The sequence below is a fragment of the Salvelinus fontinalis genome, chromosome 4 (genome assembly GCF_029448725.1).
Source record: "Salvelinus fontinalis isolate EN_2023a chromosome 4, ASM2944872v1, whole genome shotgun sequence".
NCBI classification, from domain to species: Eukaryota; Metazoa; Chordata; class Actinopteri; order Salmoniformes; family Salmonidae; genus Salvelinus; species Salvelinus fontinalis.
The window spans coordinates 35,426,756-35,443,450 of NC_074668.1; the positions used below are offsets into that span (position 1 = coordinate 35,426,756).

The following is a 16,695-nucleotide window of genomic DNA, read 5'->3' on the forward strand; positions in this document are numbered from 1 at the left end:
TGTTGGAGGTGGATAGATGTGTGTCTGAGCTGTTGTGTTAGAGGTGGATAGATGTCTCTGAGCTGTTGTGTTAGAGGGGGATAGATGTGTCTGAGCTGTTGTGTTGGAGGTGGATAGATGTGTCTCTGAGCTGTTGTGTTAGAGGTGGATAGATGTGTCTCTGAGCTGCTATGTTAGAGGTGGATAGATGTGTGTCTGAGCTGAGGTGTTAGAGGTGGATAGATGTGTCTCTGAGCTGCTATGTTAGAGGTGGATAGATGTGTGTCTGAGCTGCTATGTTAGAGGTGGATAGATGTGTGTCTGAGCTGAGGTGTTAGAGGTGGATAGATGCGCATCTGAGCTGCTATGTTAGAGGTGGATAGATGTGTCTCTGATTGGAGAGGAGCAGCAGAATATGTATCTGGGAAATAGAAACATTTTATTCTCCTCACGGGGAAAGGAATATGTGTAAATAGTGTCTCAACAGGTGTTCTGGTAAAACAGGGCAGCAAAAAACAACTACCCTAATTCTTCAACTGAGACACATAACAAACCCAAAGTATTTTGGAGATGAAAGAATAAGTCCAAAACAGAGTAGTGGCCGGGCCGTGGTTTATTCCCTAGTAGAGGAGCAGTGAGGGGAATGAGCTGTCTTTTATCATAGAGACAACAACATCTTGAGCTGTTAATAGTGCCAGAGCCAGTCCAGTAAAGACAGACAGACACTCATTAAAAACAGACAGGTAAGGATGCTTGCAGACAGACAACACTGCCACCGTACAACAGGTATGAGTCATTGTGTGTGTGTGTGTGTGTGTGTGTGTGTGTGTGTGTGTGTGTGTGTGTGTGTGTGTGTGTGTGTGTGTGTGTGTGTGTGTGTGTGTGTGTGTGTGTGTGTGTGTGTGTGTGTGTGTGTGTGTGTGTGTGTGTGATAGATTGTGAGCACAGAGAGGGAAAGAGGTTCTGAAGTTTTAGCACTGGTGGTTTATTGAGCTGCTGATGAAAGGAATGAGTCATACACAGGCAATATGAGGTGTACTGTGTGGCTCTGGGGCTTGACAGATGTTCTGGTGTAAACACTACAGAATTCATCGACAGGCACAATCAAGACATCCAGTCTTTGTATTTATCACAATCTATTCACACCGAATCCGTGTTATACTCAACTAATACCAAACTAAACTGCCATGATCCATTGAGGTGGATGTGAAAAGCAGACGTTGGCCAGCCATTGAGTGTACTGTACAGGCCATAGGGTGAGACTGACCTGTGCTGTGTGTTCTCAGTGGCGGTCACTGTGATAAAGGCAGGGGAGTCCTCCATGGCGTCAAAGTATTCTGTATCCTCATCTTCATCACTCGCCTCCCCTTTCTGCAGCCTCTCACTCCCTACTGAGAGAGAGAACACACACACAAAAGCACACACAAACACACACACAGTAAAGCAATATGTAACACACACCCTGCTCTATACTGGTGCAGCAGTAGTCACATGATTTGTGGAGGGGAAAGGAAGGTTGGGTAGCTAATCAAATGCTCATGGAGATTAATAAAGAACATTAGTATTTAATAGGTAACGTCCCTGTAGGCTAACTAAGAACTGAACTTGATTCCAGACGAGAAGGGAAGCAGAAACTCCAACTTCAATACAACCTCAGATTGACAAAATATAATATATCTATTCCTGTGTGATACACGGCTTACTCTTTTACCCTAGAATGGCTATCACAAAGGAAAGGTGAGGAGTGATTGTGTCCATTTGAATACTACTCTCATGAGAAATGTATCTTCCTGTCTAATTACAGAGACAATATAATTCAAAACCATCTGACATGGCTTACAATTTCATATTTCCCCAAGATGGTCTATTTCTCTAAATAAACAGAGTTCTGTTAGTCTAAGGACTAAGGGGCAATACTAAGGGGCCGACTGTGTGCCTTACCCTTCTCTGTGGTGGGGGCGCTGGGCGTGTTGGCGGACAGTGTGGGGGCCTCTCTCCAGGCTCTCTCCAGACTGTTGTGCTGCTTGGCTAGCTGCTCTATGGTCTCCTCCAGGTGAATACGCTGCTCTCTCTCATACTGCAGCGCCCGCTGCCATCTCCTGCTGTGGGTCTCCGCTAGGTCCAGGAAGTCCCGACACGCCTAATCATCACAAACACAACATAGCACCCAGACACACATCAAACACGGGATGTCAGACAGAAGATCAGGAGTAGAGGCATGTAATCATGAAAGAGTCACATATGCACACAAGGATATTTATCTTGTGGATTTGTAGATGTTTAAGGCTACCAGGTCTTTTCTTGACTGGTGGAAGGAAATCAGTTTTCCAATTAAGCTGATGTTTGTTTTATCATAAAATGTATTCTAAACATGACTACTGTCAGTATTTAGACCACCGTTAACACTATCATCAACATCTTGAGAACGACTTATATCTCTTCACCTCTCTCATGAGTGTCAGCTACTGTGTGCATATTAAATCATGTCTTAGGGGCAGGCTCTGAGTTTCCACACTATAACATCAGAGAGGGAACGTTTATCCACAGGCAAAACCCTTGGATAAAAGAAAGTGAACTCAGGGCAAGTCATAAAAGGTCTTCTGAGTTACGACTGTGGTCTTGGCATTATTGGCGAAACAGGGATCTTATTATAGCTCAAAACATACAAGTAGAATGTGTCAGCATGTTCCCCAACTACATCATGTCTGACCACAGAATGTTTTGGGAGGTCAATGGGACACTAAGAAAACCGTGGAGAAAGCAGAAACACGTCAGTCCTGCAGGCTACCACTCTTTCCCCAAGTAAGTACCAGGGTGAAGGTCAAACAACTAGCCTAAACAGTCTACCCTGACAAACCTGTCTATACTGTATATCCATCCATGGACTTCCTTGTCCTCAAATCTACACAACCACTGAGTGCTCTGATCCTATGAGCACATTGTTATGCAGTCAGTGCAGCATCCTGTTCAGCATTCACCCATTAAAAACCTCTTTGGTCCCGGTGCCACAGGCCATTGGCTAGCTGAAACCACTTGGCAATCGTTCTGGCTGTGGTGTGTAGCTGAGGGCCACGCGTGTCACAGAGCACAGATAATCTGTGTCCTCTCAGATCAGTGGGCTCCACAGATAGGACATATCGGCCTCAGACAGAGGGAACAGGGACATGTCAGGGTTCTATATATCCCCCCCACTGAGCCTGTAGCTCAAAATAATAGAATATTTCACACCAACCCACCACCATTTAGAATAGAGATGCAGAACTAGGAGACCATTAACCTACATGGTGCTTTGGTAAAAATATATCTGAATGTACAGGGTGTTTATTTTGAAGTGCTGCGTTGTGCACGCAACCAATCAACATGTTACGAGTTTAGATCTAACAGTATAGCCTATCACATGAATGAATCAGAGAGCTGCACGTTAGCCTAACTGACAAGCAACGAGCCCGAGTCCCACGTCCTGTCCACGGCGTGGTCTTGTACATCAAGCTGCCTCATGCTACAGAAATAGGTCTCCTGCTTTGCGGGCTGTTCTGGTTCGGACTAGGCTACTTACTTGCTGATGACCTGACACCAAAACCAGAAGTGTAAACTCAGTGTTTCAGTGATTTTACAATTCACAGCCAAATGACAAGCAGGGTTAGCCTATTGTAACTAAATAACAGCCTCTTACCTTCAGCAGTCAAGTATGAAGTGTACTGTTTTTACTATTCAGACTGAAAGTGAATCATGTGACGGAGCTACTTACTTCCGTCTGCTCTTCAGGCACATATGAAACTAAATCTCAACTTCAACCCGACTTTGCTTCCACATTTTTTCTGCTGAATCTATTTTTTAAACAGACTGCTGCATATAACTTCCGGTTGGGGAATATCATGTCTGAAGTGTAGTGAAAAGAATAATGATGAAAATCAAGCAGGTTTAACATATTTTAGTCAGTGCTGAATAAAATGTCCTGATTCACTTTACAGAATGAGCCCGATTGGGTGAGTGTCACTTTCCTTCGAGGTTTCATATGGCTAGATAACATTAAATGGAAAGGGGAACCCATTGCAAACTTGTGCAAACGCACGCAACAACTCAAACACACAAACACACACTTGTGCCACCTCACCGACACAGCAGCCACACCAATCCACAGGCCTCCCCACTGGCACACAACACGTGAGGAGTTACATCACCCCTAAATGAACCAGTGCCCAAGCTTCTCTTCAGGGTCAGACCAACATCGCTCAACCACCTCCAACCCCCAAGTTAGTGAAGAAAAAGGACAGTGTTGGTGACATATGGTCCCGTATAGCTCAGTTGGTGGAGCATGGCGCTTGCACCGCCAGGGTTGTGGGTTCGATACCCATGGGGTACCAGTATGTGAAAATGTATGCACTCCCTACTGTAAGTTGCTCTGGATAAGAGTGCCTGCTAAATGATGTAAGTGTCAATATCAACCTGCATCACAAGCCAAATGCTAATGCAAACAAAAAGGGTACAACAACTGTAGCTGTGACCAAATAGCTAGGCTCTCTACTCCCCCTTCCTTTGCATAAACCAACCTGAAGCAGCACTTTCCCCACACCGTCTCCAGATCTAACAGTGAGAGATAGGAAATCCAACAGGGCATGTTTTATTGCCTGTCCAGTAACTTTCAGTTCCCACTCCAATTAATTAAAACAGTAATTAACTGTGTGCAGGAAAAAAAAGCTCATCCTTTAGAGTGACGACTACAAAATCCGTGATAAAAGTGCAGACTTCTCCACACATATTTAGCACACTCTAAATGGGGCTGAACTCCTGTGGATTACTTGGTTGATTCTCATTCAACTGAGCAAACACACCCACACCATCATTACTCACAGTATCAGTTCAAGCTTCAAGCCAGTTCAAGCCAGGTTTAAAATGTCAAATGTACATGTGCCCTGGCTACACTATCCCACCTACCAGTGACCAATGTTATGGGAACATTCCCCATGTGTCAGACACCCATCACCACAGAAATAGCAGTCTGTGGCCCAGACAAAACAAGGCTATTTATTGTCAAACACATCAAAGCCAAGCAGAGGAGTAGAAGAGACACACAAACCTTTTCTGATTGTCTGTGTAGCGTCTGGCCCCTGTAGGAGCATGTCTGTCTTGTGGAGGTAGAGGGGGCTCTGGGATTCCTCTCTGGGCTCAGGTCTCTGGGCTGGGAGGGTCCAGGGAGGTTTGGGGTTGGGGCAAGACTATTCCTGTCCTCCCCAACCAGCCCTGATCCGGTATCACTCCTTCAGTACCGACCTCTCCTCTCCTCTGCCCTCTAGTCCACTATAATACCACTTGGCCAATGGAAATGACTCTCTGTGGTCACGGTGACAATAGCAACAGAACAGCTAGTTCCGATGCTAACAACACCCCTGCACATATCTAACATACTGTAACTGGATGGGTGGCATACTGTAAACAATACGTCAGTGCTAGAAAGAGGTACCACCTGAGAAGTTTTTCCCTTTCTCGTCACATTTGCTAGAGCATTTAAGAATCTTAAGCCGACCACTACAATATACACAATGCTGACCTGTGTCCTTCCTGTCACATCTATCATACCATAGCACTGAGAATGCTAGTCACCCTTCACACAGTAGGCCTAACCATTGCCATGTAAAGGCTTCTACACATCTACCCAACTACAGCCAACCCAACTGTCTATGGACGGTTGTGGAAACAATTTGCCCGGTGTGTAGCGTCAGTTGGTTGCCGCTGGACATAGTCACTCGTAGTTGGTCCTTATTCAACGTGTAGAGGTTGGTCTGAGTTGGGAATAAACGACCTAACGTATCATCCATAGTTGGTTAGCTATAGTTGGATAGATGTGTAGAACCCTTAAGTCTCACTACTCACATTGATCATAGCATTCGAGGTGATGCGGAAGAGGGTGGCTCGCTCGTTGACGCCCTTGACCTTCTCTCCTCCCTCCACGGGGACTCTCAGCGCCTCGAGTTCACTCAGAGAGCGCTGCAGGGCCGCCCCGTGCTTGGCGATTAGGTCATTACACGTGCCGAGGTCATCAAGCTTGCTGATCAGGGTCTTCAGAGTGCCCTGAATCCCCTCACTGCGGTCCGACTGGGTCGTGGGCTCCTCGTCCCCTGAGTCATCTACAGAGGGAAGGTCAGAGGTCAGAGGTCAGATAAGAAGAGACTGGAATACAGGAGGGAAATGGGGTTGCAGGGTGCTCACCAGAGAGACAGACAACAAACAAACCGACCAACATGAGCAAGACATGATCCACTGAATGCTATTTGGAATCAATTCATCTAAAATGTAAAATCCATATTCTAAGCCCAATACCCATGGGCTGCATGAACTCATGACTCCATCTCCCTTTATTGATCTCTCTAAGACATGTCATTTGTCATGGATGACATACTACAGACACATACAATGGAGGACAGTGCAGTGGGCTCACCAGCAGTAGAGTCTGTGTTAAATTCATTCAGACAGGCAGCCAACGGATGCCCCTCAATATATGATTGGAGATCTTAAATGAGACAAATCTATGGTCGACTGATTGCTCTGCTTGGTTACAGATTCATCACATTCCAAAAGAGGTACACAAACGTATGCGCACACACACACACACACACACACACACACACACACACACACACACACACACACACACACACACACACACACACACACACACACACACACACACACACACACACACACACACACGGAACGGATAGAAGAACAGGTTTGCATCAAAAATACGCAGGGTTATTTATGACTTAACCACGAAGAGATTCAGATATAATATAAAAATGAAATTTAATAGTAACAACTTCCACTGATAAAATGTGTGTTAATTGCTATGATCTTTGGCTGGATTTTACAGCTGGTTTCCAGTTTCACTTCCACTTACTAACACAAAGCACACATGCAGACACACAGACTTAGACAAACACACAATCAGACCGAGACGCACACATCTCTCTCTTAATGGCCCCATTCCAGAGACAGACAATGGTGAATCCATCGGAAGCAGAACAAATGTATTTAAGCCGAGTCAGGGTATTTACATGAGGCAGTCTTCCATTCCCTCCGTGGGCCTCTGCTCTGCTGCAGTGGTGACTTCTGTCGTAGTGAAGTGTGGCAACAGTGGAGAGGTTACTCAGGGCCACTCTGAACATATGAGAACAGTGTGTCAGCGTCTGTCCGAACATTATACACACTCTCACTGGGGACAGAAATACCCACCAGGTCATACACAGAACCCGATATAGCCCACCCAGGCGTTATTGGAAATCCTCTGGGATCGGATGGATTTAACAGTCAGTGCAATGACCCTGGTGGTGGCCACCATCATGAAGAGTAAGATATAAAGTAAAGCAACCTTAGGGCAACAAAATATGACTTGATCAGAGAGAGGCTGATTAGCCTATCTGTTCCAGAGAAACCACATCAAGAACATGCGTTTCCACAAACACACACCCTTTAAATGTCAGGGTAGAACAGATGATTTATTGAGGCAAATCAGAGGTGGCCTAGAGGTTAGAGGGTTGGCCAGTAAACGAGAGGTCGCTGGTTTGAATCCCCAAGGTGAATTTTTTTTTGATGTGCCCTTGAGCAAGGCACTTAACAATTCATGTTTATTAATGTTTTTTAAATGTTTATTCTCCACTGTTTTCTTAAGCCAAGGTGCACAAAGTGACAGTGTGTTTGTTGTCTGCATGCCAGCAGATTTTACTATTATGGAAATTGGTTTGGAGATGATATGTACTATATTAAGCATAACATAACAAGTTGGACAATCGTAACAGAGAAATCATATTTACGGTATTATGTGTTGGTAATGTGTGCATTATAGCAGTGGCAGTGGGTTCATGCACATTTGTGTGTTTTGAGTTACAAGCTACAGTACTGTATGTATAGGAACTAAAATGAACCTTTTCACAGCAGACATGTGACTTATTGGAGTAAGTTAAAACCTGAGGTAAGGTATCATCACCCTCAACACTAGAGCCCTTGTTCCACTGCCTGGACTTTGGAGCCTTGGAAAACAGCCTCTACAGCTCTGGCAGGTTATTGAGTAGACAGGAGGGTCTTTCACATTTCTGAAAGGAGCGAAGATTCTCTCAACACGAGGATCAAGGGGTTGTTGATTCAGCCTAGAATCCATCCAGAAGTATCAGGAAACATACTATCACCCCAGGTTCCAGGAAGACATGGAAGAATGATGTTAAATTGACAGTTACATTCAGATCATTTCTGAAGGTATTTCAGCTTTTCGTCGACCACCCTTATCCTCTCTTAGCTTCCTGTCCCTACTACTTGTATTATTTCTTGTGGTCTCACTCTCCCTTCTTAACAAACTATTCCAGAATCGACATACTTTTCTGTCTGTCAGTCCTCTTCTGTTCTTCCTCTCTTAGTCTTCTCCTCCTAATCTTAATCTCTGCTATATCACGGAGTAATCATGCACAGCCTAGCCCTAGAATGTCCAAAGCATGTCACTTGGTGTGAAAGTGTCCATTTAGCTTGCAGAGGAAGATGTCACATAGGCAATTACACTTCCACACTCCCACTAGCAACATGGCAGCTCATTCTGACCTCACAGAGCAAGTGACCAAACCTACTGATAAACACATTTACAACACGCCGGAGACGCCAAAACCCAGCAGCCCTCACATGCACACGTTACTGACAACAAAGCCTGGAAGGCGCTGCTACCCCGTTTCTACTTCTACATAGAGACAGGCAGCAGCACCATAAGCAGTGAGAACCAGGCAGTAAGTGTATTAAAGCGACTCAGTTTCAGTCACAGGCCAGGGGGCTGTATGTCTGCTGACAGTCTGGAGCCTTGGCAATTACCACAATCTGATCTGGCAGAATGACATGCTACCAACAGACAGTCTCCTCAAAAAAATAACAAGAAATGGCAACCACAACAAAAGGCAATCATGACAAACCAAGACCAACATATGACTAGTCACAAAATCGACCACAAAAATAACTCTGCTCCTAACTGTTTGGTAGTGTTAAAGAGACTGAACAATGACAACACAAGACGTCTCTCTTCGTGCTGATCAATTGTCCACCAGTAATCCCTAAAGATGGGAAGACAAACCCTCCTATTTGTAAGAGGAGACGTCCAGGGAGAGGGAGGAGAGAAAAGAGAGTAGGCAGTGCGAGGAAACACAAGACAGGAAAAGAAAGACGAAGACTCTCACCATGTCTGCACCCTTGGACCGCCATCTTCACCCAGTGGGCAGTGACCAGTGAGCAGGCAGAACCAGTTTAGACACACAGTGACTGACTGTGCAGACCAGGTGATGTAATGCGTGAGCTTGCTGAATGGCCACGCTGTGTGCAGAAGCACAGAGAGACAAAACTGTCCAGCCAAAGGAAAAGACAAAACCAGGCAGAGCTAGACAGTCCACCCAGCAGTGACAAAGACTGGAACCCAGAATAACCCTACGCATGACAATCTCCCAGACCTGGAATTGAATTAGCCCACGTTAGAGTAGTTAGGCTCAGTTAGGGCAGGAGGCACCACAGAGACGGAAGGGGAATAATAGGTCTATGTTTGGTGAGGCATGACTATGGAGAGACTCACTGCCTACTATAGTATAGCCTATATAATACTATAGGATACAGCAGGGTAGAGCGGGGAAAAGAGTGAGGTGGAGAACCATGATGGATGTCCTATGCTCCAAAGTGGGCAAAGAGGATAAGGCCTAAGTCAAGTAAGTCAGGTTTGAGCAGAGACATCTTGAGTGGAAAGTTGGCAGAGCAGAGCCATCCCCCCAGGTAGGATGAAGGGGATTAATATAGCCCCTAGAATCCAACACCGAAGAAACACTCCAACATCAACACCATCTCATCCTCCTCTCTTTATGGGGCAGCAGGGTATGCCTTGGCACTGGCCATGGTTGGGGAATGGCATGGCATGGCTGCCACGACAGCAATGTCTGCGGTCCTGATCCACAATGCTAAGTGCCTTCGGAAAGTATTCAGACCCCTTGACTTTTTCCACATTTTGTTACGTTACAGCCTTATTCTAAAATGGATTAAATACAAAAAAATCCTTAGCAATCTACACACAATACCCCATGAAGACAAAGTGAAAACAGTTTTTAGACATTTTTGCAAATGTATTTCAAATAAAAAACAGAAATACCTTATTTACATAAGTATTCAGCCCCTTTGCTATGAGACTCGAAATTGAGCTCAGGGGCATCCTGTTTCCATTGATCATCCTTGATATGTTTCTACAACTTGATTGGAGTCCACCTGTTTAAATTAAATTGATTGGACATGATTTGGAAAGGAACACACCTGTCTATATAAGGTCCCACAGTTGACAGTGCACAGTGGCCTTCATCATTTTTAAATGGAAGATATTTGGAGCCACCAAGACTCTTCCTAGAGCTTGCTGCCCGGCCAAACTGAGCAATCGGAGGAGAAGGGCCTTGGTCACGGTGGTGACCAAAAACCTGATGATCACTCTGACAGAGCTATAGAGTCCCTCTGTGGAGATGGAAGAAACTTCCAGAAGGACAACCATCTTTGCAGCACTCCAACAATCAGGCCTTTATGGTAAAGTGGCCAGACGGAAGCCACTCTTCAGTAAAAGGCACATGACAGCCCCCTTGGAGTTTGCCAAAAGGCACCTTAAGACTCTCAGACCATGAAAAACAAGATTCTCTGATCTGATGAAACCAAGATTGAACTCTTTGGCCTGAATGCCAATCGTCACGTCTGGATTAAAACCTGGCACCACCCCTACCGTGAAGCATGGTGGTGGCAGCATCATGCTATGGGGATGTTTTTCAGCCCCTGGGACTGGGAGACTAGTCAGGATCGAGGCAAATATGAACAGAGCAAAGTACAGAAAGATCCTTGATGAAAACCTGCTCCAGAGCGCTCAGGACCTCAGACTGGGGTGAAGGTTCACCTTCCGACAGGACAACAACCCTAAGCACACAGCCAAGACAGTGCAGGAGTAGCTTCGGGACAAGTCTCTGAATATCCTTGAGAGATTCAGCTAGAGCCCGGACCTGAACATCTCTGGAGAGACCTGAAAATAGCTGTGCAGCAATGCTCCCCATCCAACCTGACAGAGCTTGAGAGGATCTGCAAAGAAGAATGGGAGAAACTCCCAAAATACAGGTGTGCCAGGCTTGTAGCGTCATACCCAAGAATACTCAATGCTGTAATCGCTGCCAAAGATGCTTCAACAAAGTACTGAGTAAAGGGTCTGAATACTTATGTAAATGTGATATTTCCATTTTTTGTATTTTTACAAACTAGCAAAAAAAAAGAAAAAAGTTTTTGCTTTGTCATTATGGAGTATTGTGCGTAGATTGATGAGGAAAAAACAATTGAATCAATTTTAGAATAAGGCTGTAACGTAACAAAATGTGGAAAAAGTCAAGGGGTCTGAATACTTTCCGAAGGCACTGTATAAACAGGCTGAAATTATAGCGACGCAAGCAGGATAAAGTCAGGATGTCCCAAAGCCCCCCTGGACTGAGAGGCCTGAGTGGGGCTGTAGGGAAGGAATACATAGACCATCAGGAACAGGATATGGCCAGGGTATGTTCTTAAATCATTTATGAGCAGACAATAAATGTATTAAATCTGAACTGTCCTTGTTGCTATATAGAGAGGATAATTTTAGGTCTAGAGCAATTATTGCTTTGGCGTGATTGTTAGTAGGTCACTGATAACCCTCTATTATTGTCTACCACTCACTAACGGAGGTGTTGGAAAAGCGGAGCTATACGTTTGGGACAGGTGATTTGGGGCATGTAAGTTAGGAACTCTTGAATGTAACAGAAGTTAGGAGCAGGTAAAGTAAAGGAACTCTGCAGCGAAGACTTGCTATCATTATTCACCCTCATTCTGCCAAGGAGTTCACCAGCCAAGTAATGGAACTTAAAAATAAACTGTCACATGCACCAAGAACTAGGCCTATTTGTTTAGTGGAGGATCTGCTTACAGCAGGGTGTCTGCATTACTAATTGCCTTTCCGGAACCTCAGGCATGCAATCTGAATCCTGGCATCTCATAATAACAGTCAACCCACCTTAACATCATTGCCACACTCACCTCACAGCTACTGGGAGAGGCTATACCTGCTGGGAACAGAAACAATGGTTTCATGGGATAAAATCCCAGAGGGGTATTACTGGTAGACTATTATTTGCTTAATGAGAGCTTTCACACTAGGATGTAGAACTAAGGCTGGAATGTTTCTAGTGATTTCAAAAAAGTGAACTCGTTTTGGTAGTGAGCCAGCGATGAAGGAAAGAGGAAGGAAAGAATCGTTGCCCAGTAAGAATCTCAGCATCATAAAGTCATTATCATGACTGATCATCTATCAAAAATGTAGGCCTGCAGAGGAATTGGTATTGAATATCAAACAAAGGGAAAGGCATTTTAAAAAGGAAGCCACCAACCCTTCCAAAGAGCCTGTGGTTGTGGAGGTGGCGTCTGATGGTGCTTTTTGAAACCTGGTGACCCCAAGACGCCACCAAGGCCTGCAATTCTTTCATAGTGATTCTTGGGGATTTTGCTGCTTCTCTCACCATCCTCCTCCCTATCCTGGGGGGCAAAATGAATTTGCATCCTCTAACCATGAGGTTTTCAACTGTTCCATATCTTTAACATTTTAAAAACAAAATGCCCTGACAGTGCTCAGTGGTATATTCAATCGTTTGTGGATCTTCTTGTAGCCATTACCAGATTTATGAAGGTCTATGCCCATCTGTCTCTTTTGAACCTCTAGTTCTTTTGTTTCCTTTATGGTGTTGGATGACAAAGGGATATTGCATGAGTGGTACCTCATTTTTTTATGGCAGATATATATTTTTTATGGCTCAATATAGTACTGTAAGACTAAGATAAACTTAAATAAGTGGAATTGAATTCCTGGTTTAATTTTGGTAGATGTTATTTACAATAATCTTTAAGGGTGCCATTAATTGTGAAACCTTAATTTGGAGGACATTGATTTTTAATTAAATCAACAAATGATTTTCCTGGGTTCCACTGAAACATTAATAAAGTACTGTATTTCTCACATGTTGGTATTTTGAGTTTATCTCTATAATTATATTGTTTATATTTTTTAAAGTGTTTGTGCACTGCCGGTAATTGTGGAGCCCACTGTATCTGACTAGGTTGCCCCAACCTCAAACCTCCCATTCCCTACACATCCTTTTTAGCATGCAAAGTGCTCATTTATCCCTTCCCTGGTCTGTCCATCTCTGGTCTGACAGAGAGAGAGTGAGATAGGGAGAGAGGTAGGGAGAGAGAGGCTGTGTAATTGGCAGAGTGATGCGGTACTATCACACTGACAGGTGATAATGATAAGGTAATAATGAGATGATAATTATTAACAGATCATCATGATAAAGATAATGTCTTCGGTGCATAAATCAGATAAAAGCTAACGATACAGTACCAAATAACATTTGCAGTGACACTAATTGGTATTCAATGCCGTGTTTTTTTAGAAAACCCATTACAATGATCCCACTTCAGAAATAATATCAGAGCTCAGCTCCACTCAGCTGCATATATACCAAGTAGAGACTCAAGCTGAAGGGTACTTTACCTCATCCAGCTTACATCCCAAACCACACGCACACCTGAGGTTACAGGAGGCAGTGGATGGAGAAATGGTGCCTTGGTAGGTAATACGTACCCAAGTAATCTGGAGAGTAGGTTATATTTAGTGCCGACTAGTACCTGTGTGTGTTAGTCAGATTCATCACGCCACTGGCAGAAAGGAGAAGAGAGAGACAGGGAGCTGAGAGAAACCCTACCTCTTCAAAGAGTATCTCAAATAAGACATCTCAGTCAACTTCGTTATTGAGGAAAAATTGACTTACTACAATTGTGATATGTGACCGTCACCTAGCCATCTTAAGTTAAATGCACTATAATTTTTTTTTAAAAATATTGTTCTTTAGTCATATTGTTCTTGAGTCATAGCGTTCTTTAGTCGTAGTGTTCTTGAGTCATAGCGTTCTTTAGTCGTAGTGTTCTTAGTTGAAATGTTTGTTGCTGTTTCTGTCCATTAGTGTTGTGTATTTTGTCATGTTCTATGTTTTGTGTGGGCACCAGGAAGAATAGCTGCTGCTTCTTCAACAGCTAATGGGGATCCGAATAAAAATCATAAATCATAACTGTAAGTCACACTAGAAACGAGCGTCTGTCAAATGACTCAAATGTAAAACGTAAAATGAGAGAGGGAGATTGAAAGAGAATAGAGGGATGGGATAGAGAGACAGAGCATCAGAGTGAGTGAATAGATAGATGATAGTGGAGAGGATGGATGAAAGGAGTGTGCGAGCGGTGCGTTCTGGGCCTGGGGTGGGACGAGAGTGTAATCCTGAGCAGTAATTGCTAACTGTCTGCTGGGCACCCCTGAGATGCATCGAGTGAAGACAAATGGAGGAGACGGCAGGTTAAACCCAGTAACACAGCGCCCAAATTAGGAACTGTGCAGAGCAACCCATCACCCTCTGCAGTACACTTCTAGTAGAATATTGAACACGATATAAGAACAAACCCAGGGTTTGGTGAGCAAGGGGCCACGTAACTCACATCTTACAATAGAGCAAAAGATCAGCAAAAATATTAAAAATAAAACACTGAAATAAATCTAGATTAATGTTTATTAGACAGAGGGGTGATATTCTATTTCCTGCCTGGCATAGTGTAGCAGGCTTTACAAGTTTGTGGATCGATCCACAGCACATCCCGATTGTGTACTAAATGGCACCCTATTCCCTATATAGTGCACTACTTTTGATCAGAGCACTATACAGGGTATAGGGTGCCATTTGGGACACAGCTTCAGAGAGACTGTGAGGGGAAACTGCCCTGTGCTCTGCCTCCCACGCTCTGGAGGCATGGACATTAATTAGTGTTCCTCCTCCAAATGCAAATTCAGCACCTCAGTGGCACCTGGTCGTCCTCGTGAGAGTGCATGCTGGGAAGGGAAAGCGTGGGAGGATTGGACTGGAGACTGGGGACCCACAGTGGTGCTGTAGGGTTCTGCTGCTGCATGATGACAGGGCCAATGACAGACAGCCATTAAAGAGACCAGAAGGGAAATGCATGCAAAGACTGTAGCTGAGTGTCAGTTACACTGCATTGTAGGGCACGCTCATTAAAAAATATAACAGTTTACTATAGAACACTACAGTACTTACTATATAATTCTGTAGTATACTGTAGAATACTATACTACACACTGTAGTATCCCTCGATCATGTGTAGTACCTTTAGAATTATGTTGTATACTGTAGAATACTATGGTAAATACTACAGGGGTAGGCAACCCTGGTCCTGGAGTGCCGCAGGCACTTCATGTGTTTGATTTAACCGACCTGGAAGACCATGTGTGTTGAATGTATGCAATCACTGAACTGATCAATTAGCTCAGTAGGTTGGGTGTGGTGACTAGTTGGAACAAAATTCTACAGTACCCGGCATTCAAGGAACAGGGTTGCCTAACCCTGTACTAAAGTATTATCCACAAAAAACACTAATAAATACTACAGAAATATCTGTAAAGACACTAGTCTGCAAAAATACTACATCATTTGAACTATTATTTTAATTTGCATATACCCTGCTCATTCCCCTCCCCCATATCCCAATTTGTGCCACCCATAAGTGTGAAACCTACATACCAAGTATAGACCATATTGTGTTCCATACAGGTTATAGAAAAGAGCAGAAGCACTGAACTCTCCATTCAGACCCCTGTCCTACAGTACCTACCTACCTACGTACAGGTTATGGAAAATCTTTAAGTATTTCTCCAGTAGGTTTCCTCAAGGAGAAAGCCTGCACTTATATGTCAAAGATAATAAAACAAAAACACTTTAATTAATACTACAGTAATGTCCACAAAAACACTACAGTATACTACAGTCTAGACATGGGCGAAATACCATTTATACCATATACCGGGTTATTTCATGTAATTGGTGGAAATTGTTCAATGTACTCTTTGTGCATAGAGAGTTCTGAAGCACAAAAAGCAAAAACTCAAATGTACATTTAAAACGCGCAAGGGGCTAGCAACAGTTAATTCAGCTGCAGCTGTCCAGATTTGGATTTGCATAACAGGAACAGGCTTCACAAAACATTGCCCATAATTATGGTCCAGCTACAGCAGTTAGGAAGATGGACTGAATATAACATGGATCATGGCACCCACATTGGAATTCAGCACAACTTCAGCTGGATCTATAGTAGATGGAGAGCAGCAGGAGAGTTCAACTATTGATCATAATTGACATCCGCAGGTTGAGGCATCTGACACATCCTATACAGATGTGTGTGAAGTGAACATATAGGATAGGCCTACACACACACATTTTCTCCTGTTTATGCGTGTGTGTGTGTGTGTGTGTGTGTGTGTGTGTGTGTGTGTGTGTGTGTGTGTGTGTGTGTGTGTGTGTGTGTGTGTGTGTGTGTGTGTGTGTGTGTGTGTGTGTGTGTGTGTGTGTGCGTGCGTGCGTGTGTGTGTGTGCTATTTTAGGCTTAGGGGTTAGGTTTAGGGTTACAATTAAGGTTAGGGTAAAAAGGATCGGCCCTTTTTTTCAATTTTCACCTAACATGACATACCCAAATCTAAATACCTGTAACTCAGGACCTGAAGCAAGGATATGCATATTCGTGATACCATTTGAAAGGAAACACTTTGAAGTTTGT

The 16,695-nt window shown here is 43.9% G+C and overlaps 1 protein-coding gene across 4 annotated transcripts in view; it reads right to left on the minus strand.

Annotated features, from left to right (window-relative positions):
* The window catches only part of LOC129853631 (oxysterol-binding protein 2-like), an 84,569-nt gene that overhangs the window by 21,626 nt on the left and 46,248 nt on the right, over positions 1–16,695 (minus strand). For 3 of the 4 annotated variants that reach the window (XM_055919886.1, XM_055919887.1, XM_055919888.1), the window contains 3 exons: positions 5,851–6,104; positions 1,921–2,119; positions 1,247–1,370 (listed from right to left, as the gene is read on the minus strand). In XM_055919886.1, coding sequence (XP_055775861.1) covers positions 1,247–1,370; positions 1,921–2,119; positions 5,851–6,104 — 577 coding nt within the window. Of the gene's footprint in view, positions 1–1,246; positions 1,371–1,920; positions 2,120–5,850; positions 6,105–7,031; positions 7,053–16,695 lie in introns of those variants that run through there. The other variant, XM_055919889.1, reaches the window with a different exon arrangement.